Source organism: Penicillium arizonense, assembly GCF_001773325.1.
Source record: "Penicillium arizonense strain CBS 141311 chromosome Unknown PENARI_contig008, whole genome shotgun sequence".
Taxonomy (NCBI): Eukaryota; Fungi; Ascomycota; class Eurotiomycetes; order Eurotiales; family Aspergillaceae; genus Penicillium; species Penicillium arizonense.
Genome location: NW_019173285.1, coordinates 614,955 through 628,390, shown reverse-complemented (window position 1 = coordinate 628,390; position 13,436 = coordinate 614,955). Strand labels below are relative to the sequence as shown.

Sequence of the window (13,436 nt, the reverse complement as noted above, 5' to 3'; positions counted from 1 at the left end):
CATCCCGCAGAGACAAAGACCCGCATCACCTTCCACCTCCCTTCAGCAATATCAAGATGGTCGCCTTCGACAAGTGTGAAACCCGGCCAGGCCACATTGAGGCCATCCTCAGTGGCCTCGACCGCTACAACCCCGAGACCACCACCGTGTTCCAGGACTATGTGGCCCAGCAGTGCGAGGACCGGTCATTCGACTGCTACGCCAACCTGGCCCTCCTGAAACTGTGAGTTGGAAACCTTTTTCTCGTAACATGTCTTATGTTCATATTGGATGAAAATTGCTTCTGTGATGATCATCTTTTAAGCGTTTCCTATTACCTGACAATCCCATAATATACTTGGGAATGTTGAGAAATTCTGTGAAGATACTGAAAAGAAGCAATGCTACGTGCATTTAATGACATCCAATTCGCGATATATCTCGTTCGAAAAAAAACCGGAACCAATCGCTAACAATATCCTCCCCCACTCTAGCTTCCAGTTCAACCCTCACCTCCTCCAAGCCGACACCGTGACCAACATCCTGGCCAAGGCCCTGACCGTCTTCCCCTCCACGGCCTTCTCGCTCTGCCTCGCCCTCCTTCCAACAAACACCCAGCCCTTCCCCACCACCAGCGAAGCCCAAGCCGCCAGCCAGACCTCCGACTTCGTCGAGTCCGTGCAGAAGCTCACCCGCCTCAACACCCTCCTCGAGTCCGCCCAGTACGCGCAGTTCTGGTCGACCCTCAACTCCGACGACCTCTACGCCGACCTGACCGCCGACGTCGCCGGTTTCGAGGAACTCGTCCGCATCCGCATCGCCGTCGAGGTCGGCAAGACCTTCCGCTCCATCAATGCCGAGAACCTCGAGTCCTGGCTCGATATGCGCCGCGACGCCCTCGACAAGTTCGTAGTCGACGTCTGCGGCTGGAAGGTCGATGGCGCTGTTGTCCGTGTCCCCACCAACAAGGAGAACGAGGCCCGCTCCGAGGTTAAGAGCGAGCGTGTTGGCGTCGAGCAGTTCGGTCGTGTTATCCGCCGTGGCTTTGAGCAGCCTGCTTAAGCGCCTTATCCCGCCATTTGAATGTTCACCCTAACATTTTACACTTCCTCCTTTCGTATCTCTACCTTTTTCTTACTACTCCAAAAAATGTGCACGGGGATCGGGATCATTCGTCGGTCCGTCGTGCCATGAGTTCATGAATCCCCCACCTTCTCCCTCGATCAAGTGATGATCCGATGGTGATAGATTTCGCATGGAAGAGGGGCTCCGAGATGAGTCGGGATCTGGCGCATCGGGCGTTTTTGTTTTTTGACTCTTTGACTCTGGAACTCTTTGATCCTTTCTCTTGTCTGTATTGGATCTATTTTTCCCTTTTTACACTCCGTGCTACATCCCTGGCACTGGATGATATGAGAGAGATATGTCTTTGTCCATACCATAACAATAACAATACCTTTCAGTCGAGCCTGCCTACTGTTTACATGTAGGGTTGGCTTCGCCAATATAAAACTATACAAGTCAGTTTCAGACATTCAAATATTACATGTAGATTGTTGTAGGGTTGAGCACGCGAAGTGGGATGGATATCAGCCTAGTCTATTAATCTCTATGTATGTACTAAGCTGCTTCCACGACGTCCAGGGTTGTTTCTTGGTGGTATCAGCAGCCGATTCCTCTTCTCGGCTATCTTGCCATTCGCGAGGCAGACCGGACCTGTCACGAATAGTCTGCGCACGGGGCCCATGGGATGAAGGAGGGCCTGGCAAAGAAGCTGAAACAGCAGACTTGGGAGGCCAGGCAGGAATCTCTGATGAACATGTAGTTCATGGTCCGTGCTGGAGGTTGCATGGTGCCAACTTCAATGTTCTACCTGCCTTCCGTCACACAACAGTGGTCTACACAGACCACTCCTCCACGATCGCTATCGTATCCTCGCTTTGGGCACTATCTACAGACAGCATCGACAGACTGCTCGTACGGGCCGCAATGTAAATCGGGATATTCGACGTGAAGGTAATCACCGACCCGGGAAGACGAACCGGGGTCGGAGGTCCTCTCACGGCTACCCAGTAAGAAGTTGATGGATGCTCGAAGCGAATAGGATAGGGCCTAGAGGTGTACGTATTCTACGTAGCCGTCATGGAAAAATATGGCCGAGTAATACGAGTGAGGGTGAGTTAGGAGTCTTCCCCCCGTTAGCTCTTAGCTCCTGTTCTATGTACTTCCTCCTAAAGATTCCAGGTGCTTTTATCTCTTCTTAACCACCAGCTTTCCCCTAGGTCTCAGTCATTACCGCTTTCTTTCCTATTCTCTTCCTTGTCTGTGGCCTCAGTCCTCTTCCTCTTCCTCTTCCTCTTTATCTTCATCTTCCTCTTTATCATCCTTTTGGTTGAGGCTGTTTTTAGCTAAGGCCATGTTACGGACAAGAAGAAGTAAGTGCCTAACCCTGAGTATTATTGGCGACGTAGTCAGCAACTTAAGAAAGGTATCGTTTAAAAACGACATGCCATTTCAACTAAGAACAACACTTGACTAAGTTAACTGTTGACTTTGCTTATATAACAGCTCGTGCCATTTGCAAAGTCCGCAAGCTACTTTACCCAGGATTCTGTTGATCGAACATATAGAAAAGCACTCAACCGATGGGAAAACTCAATTCAATTCATTCGAGGAAATGTACGTAAGCTTGTCACACAGAAAGATAAGCATCCCGTCCAGGAGAAGTTAGGGTTTTCGATAAAATCCTTACAGACATCTGGCCTAATTATCGTGATGTTCTGTGGATGTCCGCCTTTATTCGTCAATACTTTGATATTGTGTAGACCACTGCGGATGATACGAGGTATAATCTCGTGCTTGCTTAGATGGGATTAGATAAGGCGCTCATTTTTGTTTGATCACCTCCTGATGGGTCTCAATGAGCTTATGTACTAACAGACGAGTGGCGCATCCAGGTGCGAGGCATACTGATGATACAAGGAAATATAACCTGCTACGGTCCTTAACAGTCTTCGTACCGTAGTGACCGTTATTGCCTTCCATCTCAGAAACATAGAGACACAGGAAATATTTACAGTACCTCCACATTCTCCACAGTCGGCTTCTCCTCCTCCTCCTTATCTCTCTCATCACTGATGACTTTCTCGTCCATCGACCTCAAGCTTCCCGGATGATGCAAGCTCCCCGACGAGAAGATCATATCAATCTCCTCCAGCGATTTGCCACTGGTTTCCGGGAAATAGAAATAGACGATGGGAATCGATACCAGACAGACGCAGGCGAACACGATGTAGTATTTCCATCCGATCTTCGTCACGGCGATAGGAGTGACTTCTTGCACGAGGAAGGCTGTAAGCCATTCCGCGGATGTGGCCATTGCAGCACCGACGTGGCGGATGTTTCTGTGTCATACGTATACGTCAGAGCTGGATGACAGGGACTGGGGGCACACGGGAAGACTTACAATGGGGTGATTTCTGGGGGGTAGATCCATGGCACGGACAGCCAGCTGAAGGCGAAGGCGATCTGTATATCGGTATCAATTAGCAAAGCGGCGCTTTTCGGATGGAGGCAGTTTGCTCACCTGATAGATGTACATCATGACAATCCCCGCGTACAATAGTCCCTTGCTATTCTTCTTCTCGCCAAGTGCGAGGAAAATAATCAACAGGAACCAACAGACTGTCATGGCTGCTGATCCTCCCATCAGACACTTCCGACGGCCAAACCGTTCCACTTGTTAAAGTTAGTCAACCTTGTTTCATCATATGTGACAAGCAGAAACCCGAGTCTTACCGAAATACATCGGAGGAAAAGAAGCCAGTAAGTAAATGACAGCTCCAATTCCTCCCATGATCTGAGCCAGATGTTCACTCAATCCGATCTCATTATGCGCGACATAAGGCAAATAGCCGATCACAACCGCAATACCGGTCAGCTGCTGAATACACTGGCAGGAAACTCCGATAATGATGCGGCGAAGTAGCTTGAGCTCCGATTCCTCGAACAGCAGTTTTCTCAGTGTCATCTTGGGCTGGTTGTGCTCCAGTTCAATGGCTGCGAAGATCTCCGCTCTCTCCTTCTGCAGGACCGGATGTTCCAATGGTAGATCCTTCAGGCGGCACAGCACTTCATCGCCTTCGGTGATCCGGCCCTTGTCGTACAGCAATCGCGGGGATTCAGGCAGGAAGTGGACCATCCCGATGGTGGCAATCGAGAAGACTGCCTGAAAGGCGACGGGAAAGCGCCAGACGACCTGTCCGGTCGCATAGAGCATGCCGTAGTCGAGCCAGTAGGCGATGAGAATCCCGCCACTGACAATCGCGAGCTGAAATGCGACGAGAGCGCCGCGTCGGGTTGCTTTACACGTCTCCGAGACCCATGTAGGGATGGTCCTATCAAATAATAACGAGATTGGCAAATTGAATTTGAATTTTAGCTGGAGACGAGAAGAGAATGCTCACGATGTCGCCATCCCCGTCGCCATACCCGTCACCACTCTCCCCACGATGAGATGCGGAATCGTAAACGCAGTACACTGCAGGATGGTCCCTAGGATACAAATCCACTGTGACACGATAATCGTTAGGCGTCTACCCATTGTCCGTCCAAACTGCGACGCGATCATACACCCGAGGAAACAACCTAGGTTGTACACAGCGACGATTGTGCCGGTCATGGAGGAAGAGGGATATCCGAATTGCGAACGGAAGGAATCCGCGTTGATGATGCCTGCGAAGACGCCATTGTCGTATCCAAACAGCAGGAAGGCAGCGCCGGAGGCGCCACTGATGGCGACCCCGAGGGAGTCTCCTCGTAGTGTTCGAAATCCCATTGTGGTTTCGTACGAGGAGATCAGGGATCTTGTCTAGTTTTCGATATCCCCCGATTATGGTGAATGCTATGTCAAGAATCAAAATTACCAGAACGAAAAGAGATCGAGATCTAGGGTACTAGGTGTCCACCGCATGCTTCAGATATTTTCGAAATCGGGCCTCGATTCAACATCTTATATAGTTTCCATGTGTGATATCAGCATTGTTTTCTTCCCCATGCTTTACCCCGTGGGGTTATCGCGTGTGCCTCCACTAGGACCCCGCAATTGAACTGGTCCAGGTCCAAAGTGATATCATTGACGTCGATCGATTACAACCGGAGCCCATTAGCCTAGATTTTTGACTCTTATGCGGCACTGTGGGAAAGCAGCTGACCGGCAGAACGCTTATTTAGGATCCCCGGCATGTTAAATTAACTTTTGCGGGGGAGTCGCTTGCAGTTTCTTGAACTGACCGGAGGGGACTATGGCTTCCTCGGTTACAAAATCCCCTTCTTCGGCCTTCAGAAGTGGCACCCATGTCGATTCGATATCGAAGTCACAATTATCCTGTTCTATGAGACTACCATTCCGACAGATCGATTGATGATGCATGGGAAAAGATGAGGATGACGACAATGAAGCATTATCGGACACGTAGTGGATGGTAAGCACCTGCTCACTCTTCTCTCTTCCCTTCCCTTTCCCCGTCATCGCCAACGCCAGGCGATCAACCCTGCCTCAGACTCGTCCTATTAGGTTGATTGAAACTTACCTAATTGATCTCCCCTGTCGTGGAATCTAGTTTGACATGTCGCCATCGTCGAGTGAAATGTACGTACCATCTTTATTACGCGTATCAGAATATCATTTCCGAATAGAAAATGGAGTATCCAGACGAGGCGCAGACTTCCTTTTCAGCTCTTTAGCACCGTGCCAAGGGGGTCTATGAAAGCAAACGGTGCATGTGTCGCTCTGTTGTATCCGGTGTTCGAGCCGAAATTTATAATCCATCATTTGTTTGCTGTCACGTGGGATGGTTGCGAATGGCGAGAAGAAGCGTCTCGGACTGAGATGTGGAATTGAGAGTTTAATTTATTTCCAAGAAAGCAAGTATACTAACCTCCGGTCAGGCGACGAAGGTCAACCCAACTGTCTACGATGTGTGAAATCGGGAAGGGAATGCGTCAAGGGATGGAACATTCGATTCATCCATGGCGTCCGCATGAGTAGGAATGGGCACGACGGTACAACAGGAAAGGATGAGAACGCCGAGTTTCTGTTCGAGGAATGGCAGACGTGGTTGCCGATTCGGGGAAAGTCGCGTATGTCATTTGCCGCCGGAGACCAACGATATGCAGGTACCGACTTACGGGAACAGTATCCTTTGTAGATGAGACCAGCGAAACACGCGCATGGTACACGGACGAGGATGAACTGGCCCAGTCATCTCAAGTTTCGCCATCCGAGAAGGAAGCGGAAACGAGGTCGGTGCCGTATCCACGCGAGCATACATCGTTTGAGAATGCCATTCTTACCAGCTCCCCACTCACGCATGACCACGCCGACGGGGTCCATGGAACCCCTTCTGAATTACAGTCTCCCTCGAGCATCCTCCACGGCTATTTCTCCACTTTGCCCATCGAGAGTCCGAAATTGGTTGATCCACAGGAAGCGTTTCTACTCCGTCACTACATCTCGACGCTTGGTGTTGCGCTAGATGTCTGCGATTCACACCGGCATTTTAGCAGCGTAGTGCCCGACCTGGCAACCCGGTCGCCGGTTCTCCTCAACGCCGCCCTGGCAGCGTCCGCACATCATCTGTCACGAGTGACCCATTATGATCCACTGGTCGCGGATATGTACCACGAACGGTGTGTGGAGCTGCTGATCCCTCTGCTAGATGAGCTGTCCTTCGTTCCGGACGAAGTCGTTGCCGCAACCGTACTTCTACGGCTCTACGAGCAGATGTCGTCTGCCATCACAGGGTCTGATTGCGCCAGGCATCTCAGTGGCACTAGTGCATTCATGAACTCGGAAAGCACTTGCGCTACTGCAGGAGGGATTCGTCAAGCTTCGTTCTGGATCTTTCTGAGACAAGATATCGACGTAGCCTTGAATCATCAACGCCCACTTAAATTAAATCTGGACGCATTCGCCCCGCAAATGGACGCGAACGTGCTTTGGGATGACTGGGCGTGGGCCAACCGGATGGTCTGGATCACGGCAGAAATCGTAGCATTCGCATTTACTAGAGACAAGTCTCAATCACGGCTGGAGGAGCTCAAGACGAAGACGGAAGACTGGTGGCGGCACAAGCCAGACTCCTTCCGACCATTGCATGTTGCGCGAGGAGCGGTTTTCCCAGAGGTCCACTTCATTCGACCGTGGCATGGTAAGACAACATTTCCATTTTAAGCAAGACGGCGAGCTGATGATCAGCAGCGATCGGACTGCAGTACTATCACACGGCGATGATACTGTTATTGGCAACTGATACGAGTCGCCTCAGACTCGGAGTAGGATACCGAGAGTCCAGGCAGATCCTGGAGGTAGAGGTCTCAGCTCATTTTGCCATGTTGTTCGGCATCAGCGCCTGCGGGGACGACATCCAGGCCAGGCTCGGTGCTTGCCACGTTGTCACCATCTGTGCACCCTGGATCACAAATCGAACGTATCAGGAGGGAACTATCCGCATCTTGCAACGCCTGGAGCGTGAGAATTCCTGGCCGACTCGAGCGATAGCCCTGGCCGCTATGGAGGAGTGGGAGTGGGAGCAGGATGATCGGCATCGCGTGTTCGGATGAAGCCGAAGTAGCTTCAAACATGGGAAGATGGGGTAATTCGAAGCACGCATTGTCGTCTGGCGATGCTGGAAGCGACGATTTCGTCAAGTCTAAGCGATCTATGAACAACGGGACTTCCTCCGCATCTCGGCGTCTTATCCGATTTCCCAGACCCATTGTCATTTGATCGATATGATTGGTCAGACAATCTCCATCTGTCCTGGAAAATGAACTGTCGGGTCGTCTTCGATGCAAGTCCTACCACCTCAGACATCACGAGGAGAGCTGTCCTGTCGCTTCTGGTTTCTTCGAAAATGCGCCCATGTCTTTCTACACGGCATGACGAGATTCGTGGAGTATGGAGTATGTTTATCCGCGATGTGTCGACCAAAGTCATTATGGCGGGATAGACTATATAGAGTGGCCGGGAAGACCTGAATCTCCGTGCAACCGACCCAAGGAATCTAAGGAGGAAGAGTCAACATGATTAACTTACTCGTCCTTGCCAGCCTCGGGCTGTGCTATCTCATCCTTCGTCCGATTTTCGTATACTTCAAAGACGAGAAAAACTTACGTCGCTTTCCCGCACCATCCATAGCCGGATTCACAAACCTCTGGTCTGCAAATAATTTTCGAAAAGGTCGGCGGTCTCTTGAGGTACACAAAGCCCATCAGAGGCTCGGCCCTGTAATTCGGATCCAGCCGGAGCATATCTCGTTCAACCTTCCCGCAGCAGTCACAGACATCTATGGGTTTTCAACGAAGGTCCAAAAGGATCCCTTCTACGACACATTCACAGGCAATGAGTATACTTCGATCGTCGGCACACGGTCCAGAGAAGAACATGCTCGAAAGCGAAAATATGTCTCAAACGCGTAGGGTGCCAATCCAACTTTCAAAGATCCGGATGATATGCTAAATGAGATATAGGTTTGCGCAGAGGAATATCGTAGACATGGAGCCAATCATTCAACAGCAAGTGGCGACATTTCTGGCCAAGATGGACTCTTTCTGCAGCCCATCACCCTCAGATAATAAAGGTGTTCCGGTTGATGGGACGTTTCACAACGTTCGGAGGTGGCTCAATCTGTTCACCTTCGACGTGATCGGCGCTGCTGCGTTTGGAAAGCCGATGGGCTTCCTCGAGCAGGGAGACGACCTAGCGCCTGCGGAGACCTGGGACGGCAAACGATATCACACGCACGCCATCCGCTCCTTTCATACGAACAGTCGATACGATGTGATTCTAGCCCATTGGCCGAAGCTTCTCTGGCTTACGAAACGTCTGACACAATGGCACCCTGGCAACAAAGGCGGAGCAGACTTCACCGCTCTCACAATTCGCAAGGTTCGGGAAAGGAAAGAAAGCGGAAAGCCGGCAGGATACACCGACTTCTTCCATCATCTCTTGCAAGACCGGAACGGGAAGGACGTCGGACTGTCCATGTTCGAGCTGGAGAAAGAGGCCGGCGTCATGATCAATGCGGGTTCGGACACCACAACCACTGCGATGACCCACTGTCTCTACTACCTTATCCGCAATCCTCCCGTTTTGAAGAAATTGCGCGAGGAGCTGGATGCGGTCCTTGGCGGTCAGGCCACAGCTGCCCGATACGAGCAAGTCAAGGATTTGAAATATCTGCGTGTGTGTCTGGATGAGGCCATGCGTCTGCGACCACCGACATCTCTAGGGCTACCACGGATCACGCCACCGGAAGGTGCGACCATCGCAGGGTATCACATCGCCGGTGATGTCACGATCTCGGTGCCGACGTACACACTGCACCGTAATCCAGAGCTCTTCTCTGACCCAGAGACGTACAGACCTGAACGGTGGTTAGATGAAGTGGAAGGTCCCAGATGCCGGACATATGTGATGCCATTCAGCACCGGACCGAGGGCCTGCATTGGACGCAACTTGGCGTACCTGGAGCAGCAAATCCTGATCGCGACGCTGGTCCATCGTTACGATTGGTGCTTTGAGAGCGACGACCTTGAGCTGAGTACGATCGAGCGATTCAATGCCAACCCGGCAGATATGTGGGTGAAACTGTGGAGAAGGGAGCCGAATGTGCAGGTGTAATGGAGCGGTCGCGGCGTGAGAAGCGGTTGAACTGCAACTATGCCTTTATTCTCCTTTTCTTGGAATATATTTCGAATCATATCATCACGGCATCAGGAGCATTAAATATCCAGTCAAAGTATAAAAAGGAAACAGTGTCAAGGCGTAATGTTAGAGTATGATGTCTTTGAAGTATTGTAGAGCCACGCGACGGTAGTTCCTATAGCTCAGTGCCGCTCAAGCAGCAACTCAGGGTCGCTCAGTGAGCAGCTCAGGGCGTCGGGGTGACTTAACTCACCCTGTGCTCCGGGACCCACTATAGCCGTATACCGTGGACACACTAAGCCAAAATAGGTCTAGCATAATTATATGTCATCATCCCCACTCCGTTCGACACCTCCAACTTTCCCTATCACATCTCATGTTAAGATCTGGAAAATCATTATCTCGATTTCATAATTAGCCTCACAATTAACATCTGAAGCCTATGTCATGTCGACACGGCATATTTCGTGGTTCCTATACTCCATCCTAGCCATCCTACTCTCTTTCGGCAATGCAGCAGAACAGCAACCACTACAAGCCGTAGATGCAACCCCAAGGAAGGTAGCAATTATTGGTAGGTATCCGGCCCAGCCAACTCAAGCTCAAAACTAAATCATCCCGTAGGAGCCGGAGCTGGCGGCTCATTTGCAGCATATGAACTGCGCAAGCTCGCGGACGAAGCCGACACCCCTGTGGAGATCACAGTCTACGAACGTGAATCATATGTCGGCGGCCGTTCGACCACAGTAAATGTCTTCGACGACCCCGCCTATCCCATTGAACTGGGCGCGTCCATCTTCGTCCAGGTTAATTATAACCTAGTCAACGCTTCCCGCGACCTAGGTCTGACAGTCCGCAGCGCTGACTATGCCCGACCGCGGGAGACCGATGAAAGCATTGGCATCTGGGACGGGTCGCAGTTTGTATTTTCATTGAAGAATACATACAGCTGGTGGAATATTGGCCGGCTTTTCTGGCGGTATGGGCTTGCGCCGCTGCGCACTCAGAATCTGATGAAGAAGATTGTTGGTCAATTCTTGCGGCTTTACGAAGGGCCTCTATTCCCATTTAGCTCACTTTCCGAGGCGGCTGTTGCGGCGGAGTTGTTGAATGCGACTTCATCTTCGGGCGAGGCGTTTCTCCATGCCAATGATATTGGGCCACTTTTCGCGAGAGAAATTATCCAGGCTAGCACTCGTGTGAACTATGGCCAGAATCTGCACTTGATTCATGGGTTGGAGTCTATCGTTTGTATGGCTACCGATGGGGCTGTCTCAATTGAGGGCGGGAACTGGCGCATATTCGATGCCGTGCTGAGCGCCTCGCACGCGCATGTCAACGTGAACACTACTGTCACAGGGATTACACGGAATGATGACGGTACCGTGCAAGTATCGTCGAAGCTGAACGCTGCTTCCACTTCTGAAGAGACCTTCGATGAAGTTGTCATTGCCGGCCCTTTACAGTACTCTGGCATTTCTATATCCCCTGGGTTAGATCACACCCCGGATAAAATCCCCTATGTGGATCTGCACGTTACTCTCTTCTCATCTCCGCACCGCATCACACCGCAGTACTTCGGACTCGATACCAATGCCAGAGTACCGGAGACTATCTTGACGACCCTCCCAGAGGACTTCAGTCCGGAAAATTTGGCTGAAGTCGGGCCCAGCCGTTTCTGGAGTATCAGTACTCTTCGAACGGTAGATCATTCCCCAGTGGATTCTGAGGGAACACAACAGCATTATGTTTATAAGATTTTCTCACCAGAGCGTCCAACAGCTGAGTTCATTGCCAGCATTCTAGGTCTAGAGAAGGACGCTACGTCGAGCAATGCGACTATTGGAGATCTTTCAAAGAGTGATATCAGCTGGTTCCATGAGAAATTGTGGAACCCATATCCTGTTTTATACCCGCGAGTCACATTTGAAGATACTCTTCTGGCTCCGGGTGTGTGGTATACAGGTGGTATTGAGAGCTTCATCTCAACAATGGAGACCAGTGCGCTGATGGGCCGGAACGTGGCGACGCTTATGTTTCAGTCATGGCAGAAACAAGTTCGGACAGATGACGGAGCTTTTCCGGATGGGAAGTCTGAGCTATGATCTTCTAAACTATACGTCTTAGTCTTCTGTAGATGAACAGATATCATGCAGTACTGTAATTCACGTTTTCATCCGCACAAAAGAAAAGGGAAATGTCGAAAGGACCTCCTCCCCACCCAAGCCTGGCGGCGTAATTGTATTTCACTAGGCACTACTAAGTCAAAATGTATGAATTTCTTACTATTCGCATCTCGCCTTCAATTTCTCTAATCCTGGCCCCGGTAAGCTGGCCAATAGGCAGTCACCTGACTGCACTAGACTCTACATGAGAATACCGTAATCCATGGAAGAGAAAGCCGGGTCCCAGAGAAAGCCATCGGGCACCCGGCCTTATAATCAGATGCATGTGTCTTAAGTTCGTAAGTCCCATAAGGCAGAGCGCCAAGCCTCTAGATATATGCCATTCCGGTGGCCACCACTAATGATATTGCGAGCAGCGATCGCGGAGATGCCCAGGCTACCGCACCGCTGGTTGCCTTCTCGAAGCTCACTAGCGACTGATCGCTCGCTCCAACGTGGAGAACCTGCGATGAGTTGGCCGAGTCGTAGGTGCCCTTAAAGTCGATGCTGAAAGTCACGTTCACCTGTTCATTATGGGATCCATTTAGGTCACCGAAGCCAGCGACCGTCGTCCCCGAGATGGATAATGTGAGCGTGTTATTGGTCATTGTCCCGTTGATCATAGTCCCTGACGGCCATCCGATCAATATATCACCCATCGTACTGCAGGTTTTCGCAGGTAAATGGATCTGATCTTCATGCGTGCCGTCACTCGCGAAGATGGTCTGGGCCGACCTCAGGCTCGACACGTCGTAGACCCCTCTAAATTGGACCTCGTGGCTGTCATTGCCGACCTGGGTGACATTAAGGACCACGGCGTCGATGGCCCCCTCGACATCCCTATTCGTCTCCTGGACGTACTCGCGCCAGTCGACGGTTGTCTTGAGATGCACGAGATTCACATCTGCATCGCAGGAGTTGTAGGAATAGGTGATGTTGGCGATAGGATTATCAGACTGCCAGGCCTGGAAACCCATTGTAAAAGGATTGTGAAGGTCTGCTGGAGTAGGCGTTCTCGGCCCGACCCATGCGATTCCCAACATGCGAATCGAGCGATGGTCCTTAGGGCAATCGGTTCCAGAGTAGGTGTTGTTGATTGGCAGATCGCGAATTACGTAGTCAAAGGAAGCTTCGCCTTGGAAGTACAGTCCATTCCAGTCTGTATACGCGCCAGGGTCGCCAGCGACCATTGTGTAATTGAGGTAATAGCTCGGCTGTAGGCCGGTGGTTGTGAGTTTGTGGTCATCCGAGCAAACATAAGTGCCGCCGCTGGATGAGGAGTCGTCGCTGTCGCTGCTGGTCCCGCTATCGCTGCTGGAATCGCCATTGCCTCTGCGGGATAGAACCCCAGTAGGAATCGACAGGAATGCAAAAATTAGGAATATAGGCTGGCAGAGCAACATAGTGCCCGGCTTTGTCCAGCCTGAGCAGTGAAAGCACAGAAACACAGAAAGAAACGCTCGAGGGTCGTCGCAGCTTTCAAGCACTGGCACCTCGCGAACTATGCTATTTAGGGGTTGGAGGGGCCAAGAGGACTAAGGCGCCAAGGACCTAGACGGGATGAACCTCGTATTCGCCGCCAT

At 51.1% G+C, this 13,436-nt stretch overlaps 6 protein-coding genes across 6 annotated transcripts; 4 read left to right on the top strand and 2 right to left on the bottom strand.

The window, feature by feature from the left end:
• Window positions 1-56: 56 nt before the first annotated feature.
• Window positions 57-1,041, top strand: PENARI_c008G01892 (CSN8/PSMD8/EIF3K family protein; the record flags this gene model as incomplete). Its single annotated transcript, XM_022631331.1, has 2 exons — window positions 57-223; window positions 474-1,041. 2 exons carry the CDS (start codon window positions 57-59, stop codon window positions 1,039-1,041), a joined length of 735 nt encoding a protein of 244 aa, XP_022488675.1.
• A 2,011-nt stretch (window positions 1,042-3,052) lies between these two features.
• PENARI_c008G06708 (uncharacterized protein) lies at window positions 3,053-4,816 on the bottom strand (the record flags this gene model as incomplete). The annotated part of the gene is made up of 6 exons (XM_022631491.1): window positions 3,053-3,383; window positions 3,446-3,507; window positions 3,566-3,717; window positions 3,778-4,376; window positions 4,471-4,549; window positions 4,612-4,816. 6 exons carry the CDS (start codon window positions 4,814-4,816, stop codon window positions 3,053-3,055), a joined length of 1,428 nt encoding a protein of 475 aa, XP_022488499.1.
• Window positions 4,817-6,020: 1,204 nt separating this feature from the next.
• PENARI_c008G09920 (uncharacterized protein) lies at window positions 6,021-7,602 on the top strand (the record flags this gene model as incomplete). The annotated part of the gene is made up of 3 exons (XM_022631604.1): window positions 6,021-6,120; window positions 6,177-7,190; window positions 7,241-7,602. The coding sequence occupies 3 exons, from the start codon at window positions 6,021-6,023 to the stop codon at window positions 7,600-7,602; spliced, it is 1,476 nt and encodes a 491-aa protein (XP_022488589.1).
• Window positions 7,603-8,064: 462 nt separating this feature from the next.
• PENARI_c008G04561 (cytochrome P450) lies at window positions 8,065-9,664 on the top strand (the record flags this gene model as incomplete). Its single annotated transcript, XM_022631423.1, has 2 exons — window positions 8,065-8,456; window positions 8,512-9,664. The coding sequence occupies 2 exons, from the start codon at window positions 8,065-8,067 to the stop codon at window positions 9,662-9,664; spliced, it is 1,545 nt and encodes a 514-aa protein (XP_022488558.1).
• A 471-nt stretch (window positions 9,665-10,135) lies between these two features.
• Window positions 10,136-11,793, top strand: PENARI_c008G01904 (putative prenylcysteine lyase; the record flags this gene model as incomplete). The annotated part of the gene is made up of 2 exons (XM_022631332.1): window positions 10,136-10,262; window positions 10,313-11,793. The coding sequence occupies 2 exons, from the start codon at window positions 10,136-10,138 to the stop codon at window positions 11,791-11,793; spliced, it is 1,608 nt and encodes a 535-aa protein (XP_022488867.1).
• A 389-nt stretch (window positions 11,794-12,182) lies between these two features.
• On the bottom strand, window positions 12,183-13,256 carry PENARI_c008G01101 (uncharacterized protein; the record flags this gene model as incomplete). Its single annotated transcript, XM_022631304.1, has 1 exon — window positions 12,183-13,256. One exon carries the CDS (start codon window positions 13,254-13,256, stop codon window positions 12,183-12,185), a length of 1,074 nt encoding a protein of 357 aa, XP_022488750.1.
• Window positions 13,257-13,436: the final 180 nt, after the last annotated feature.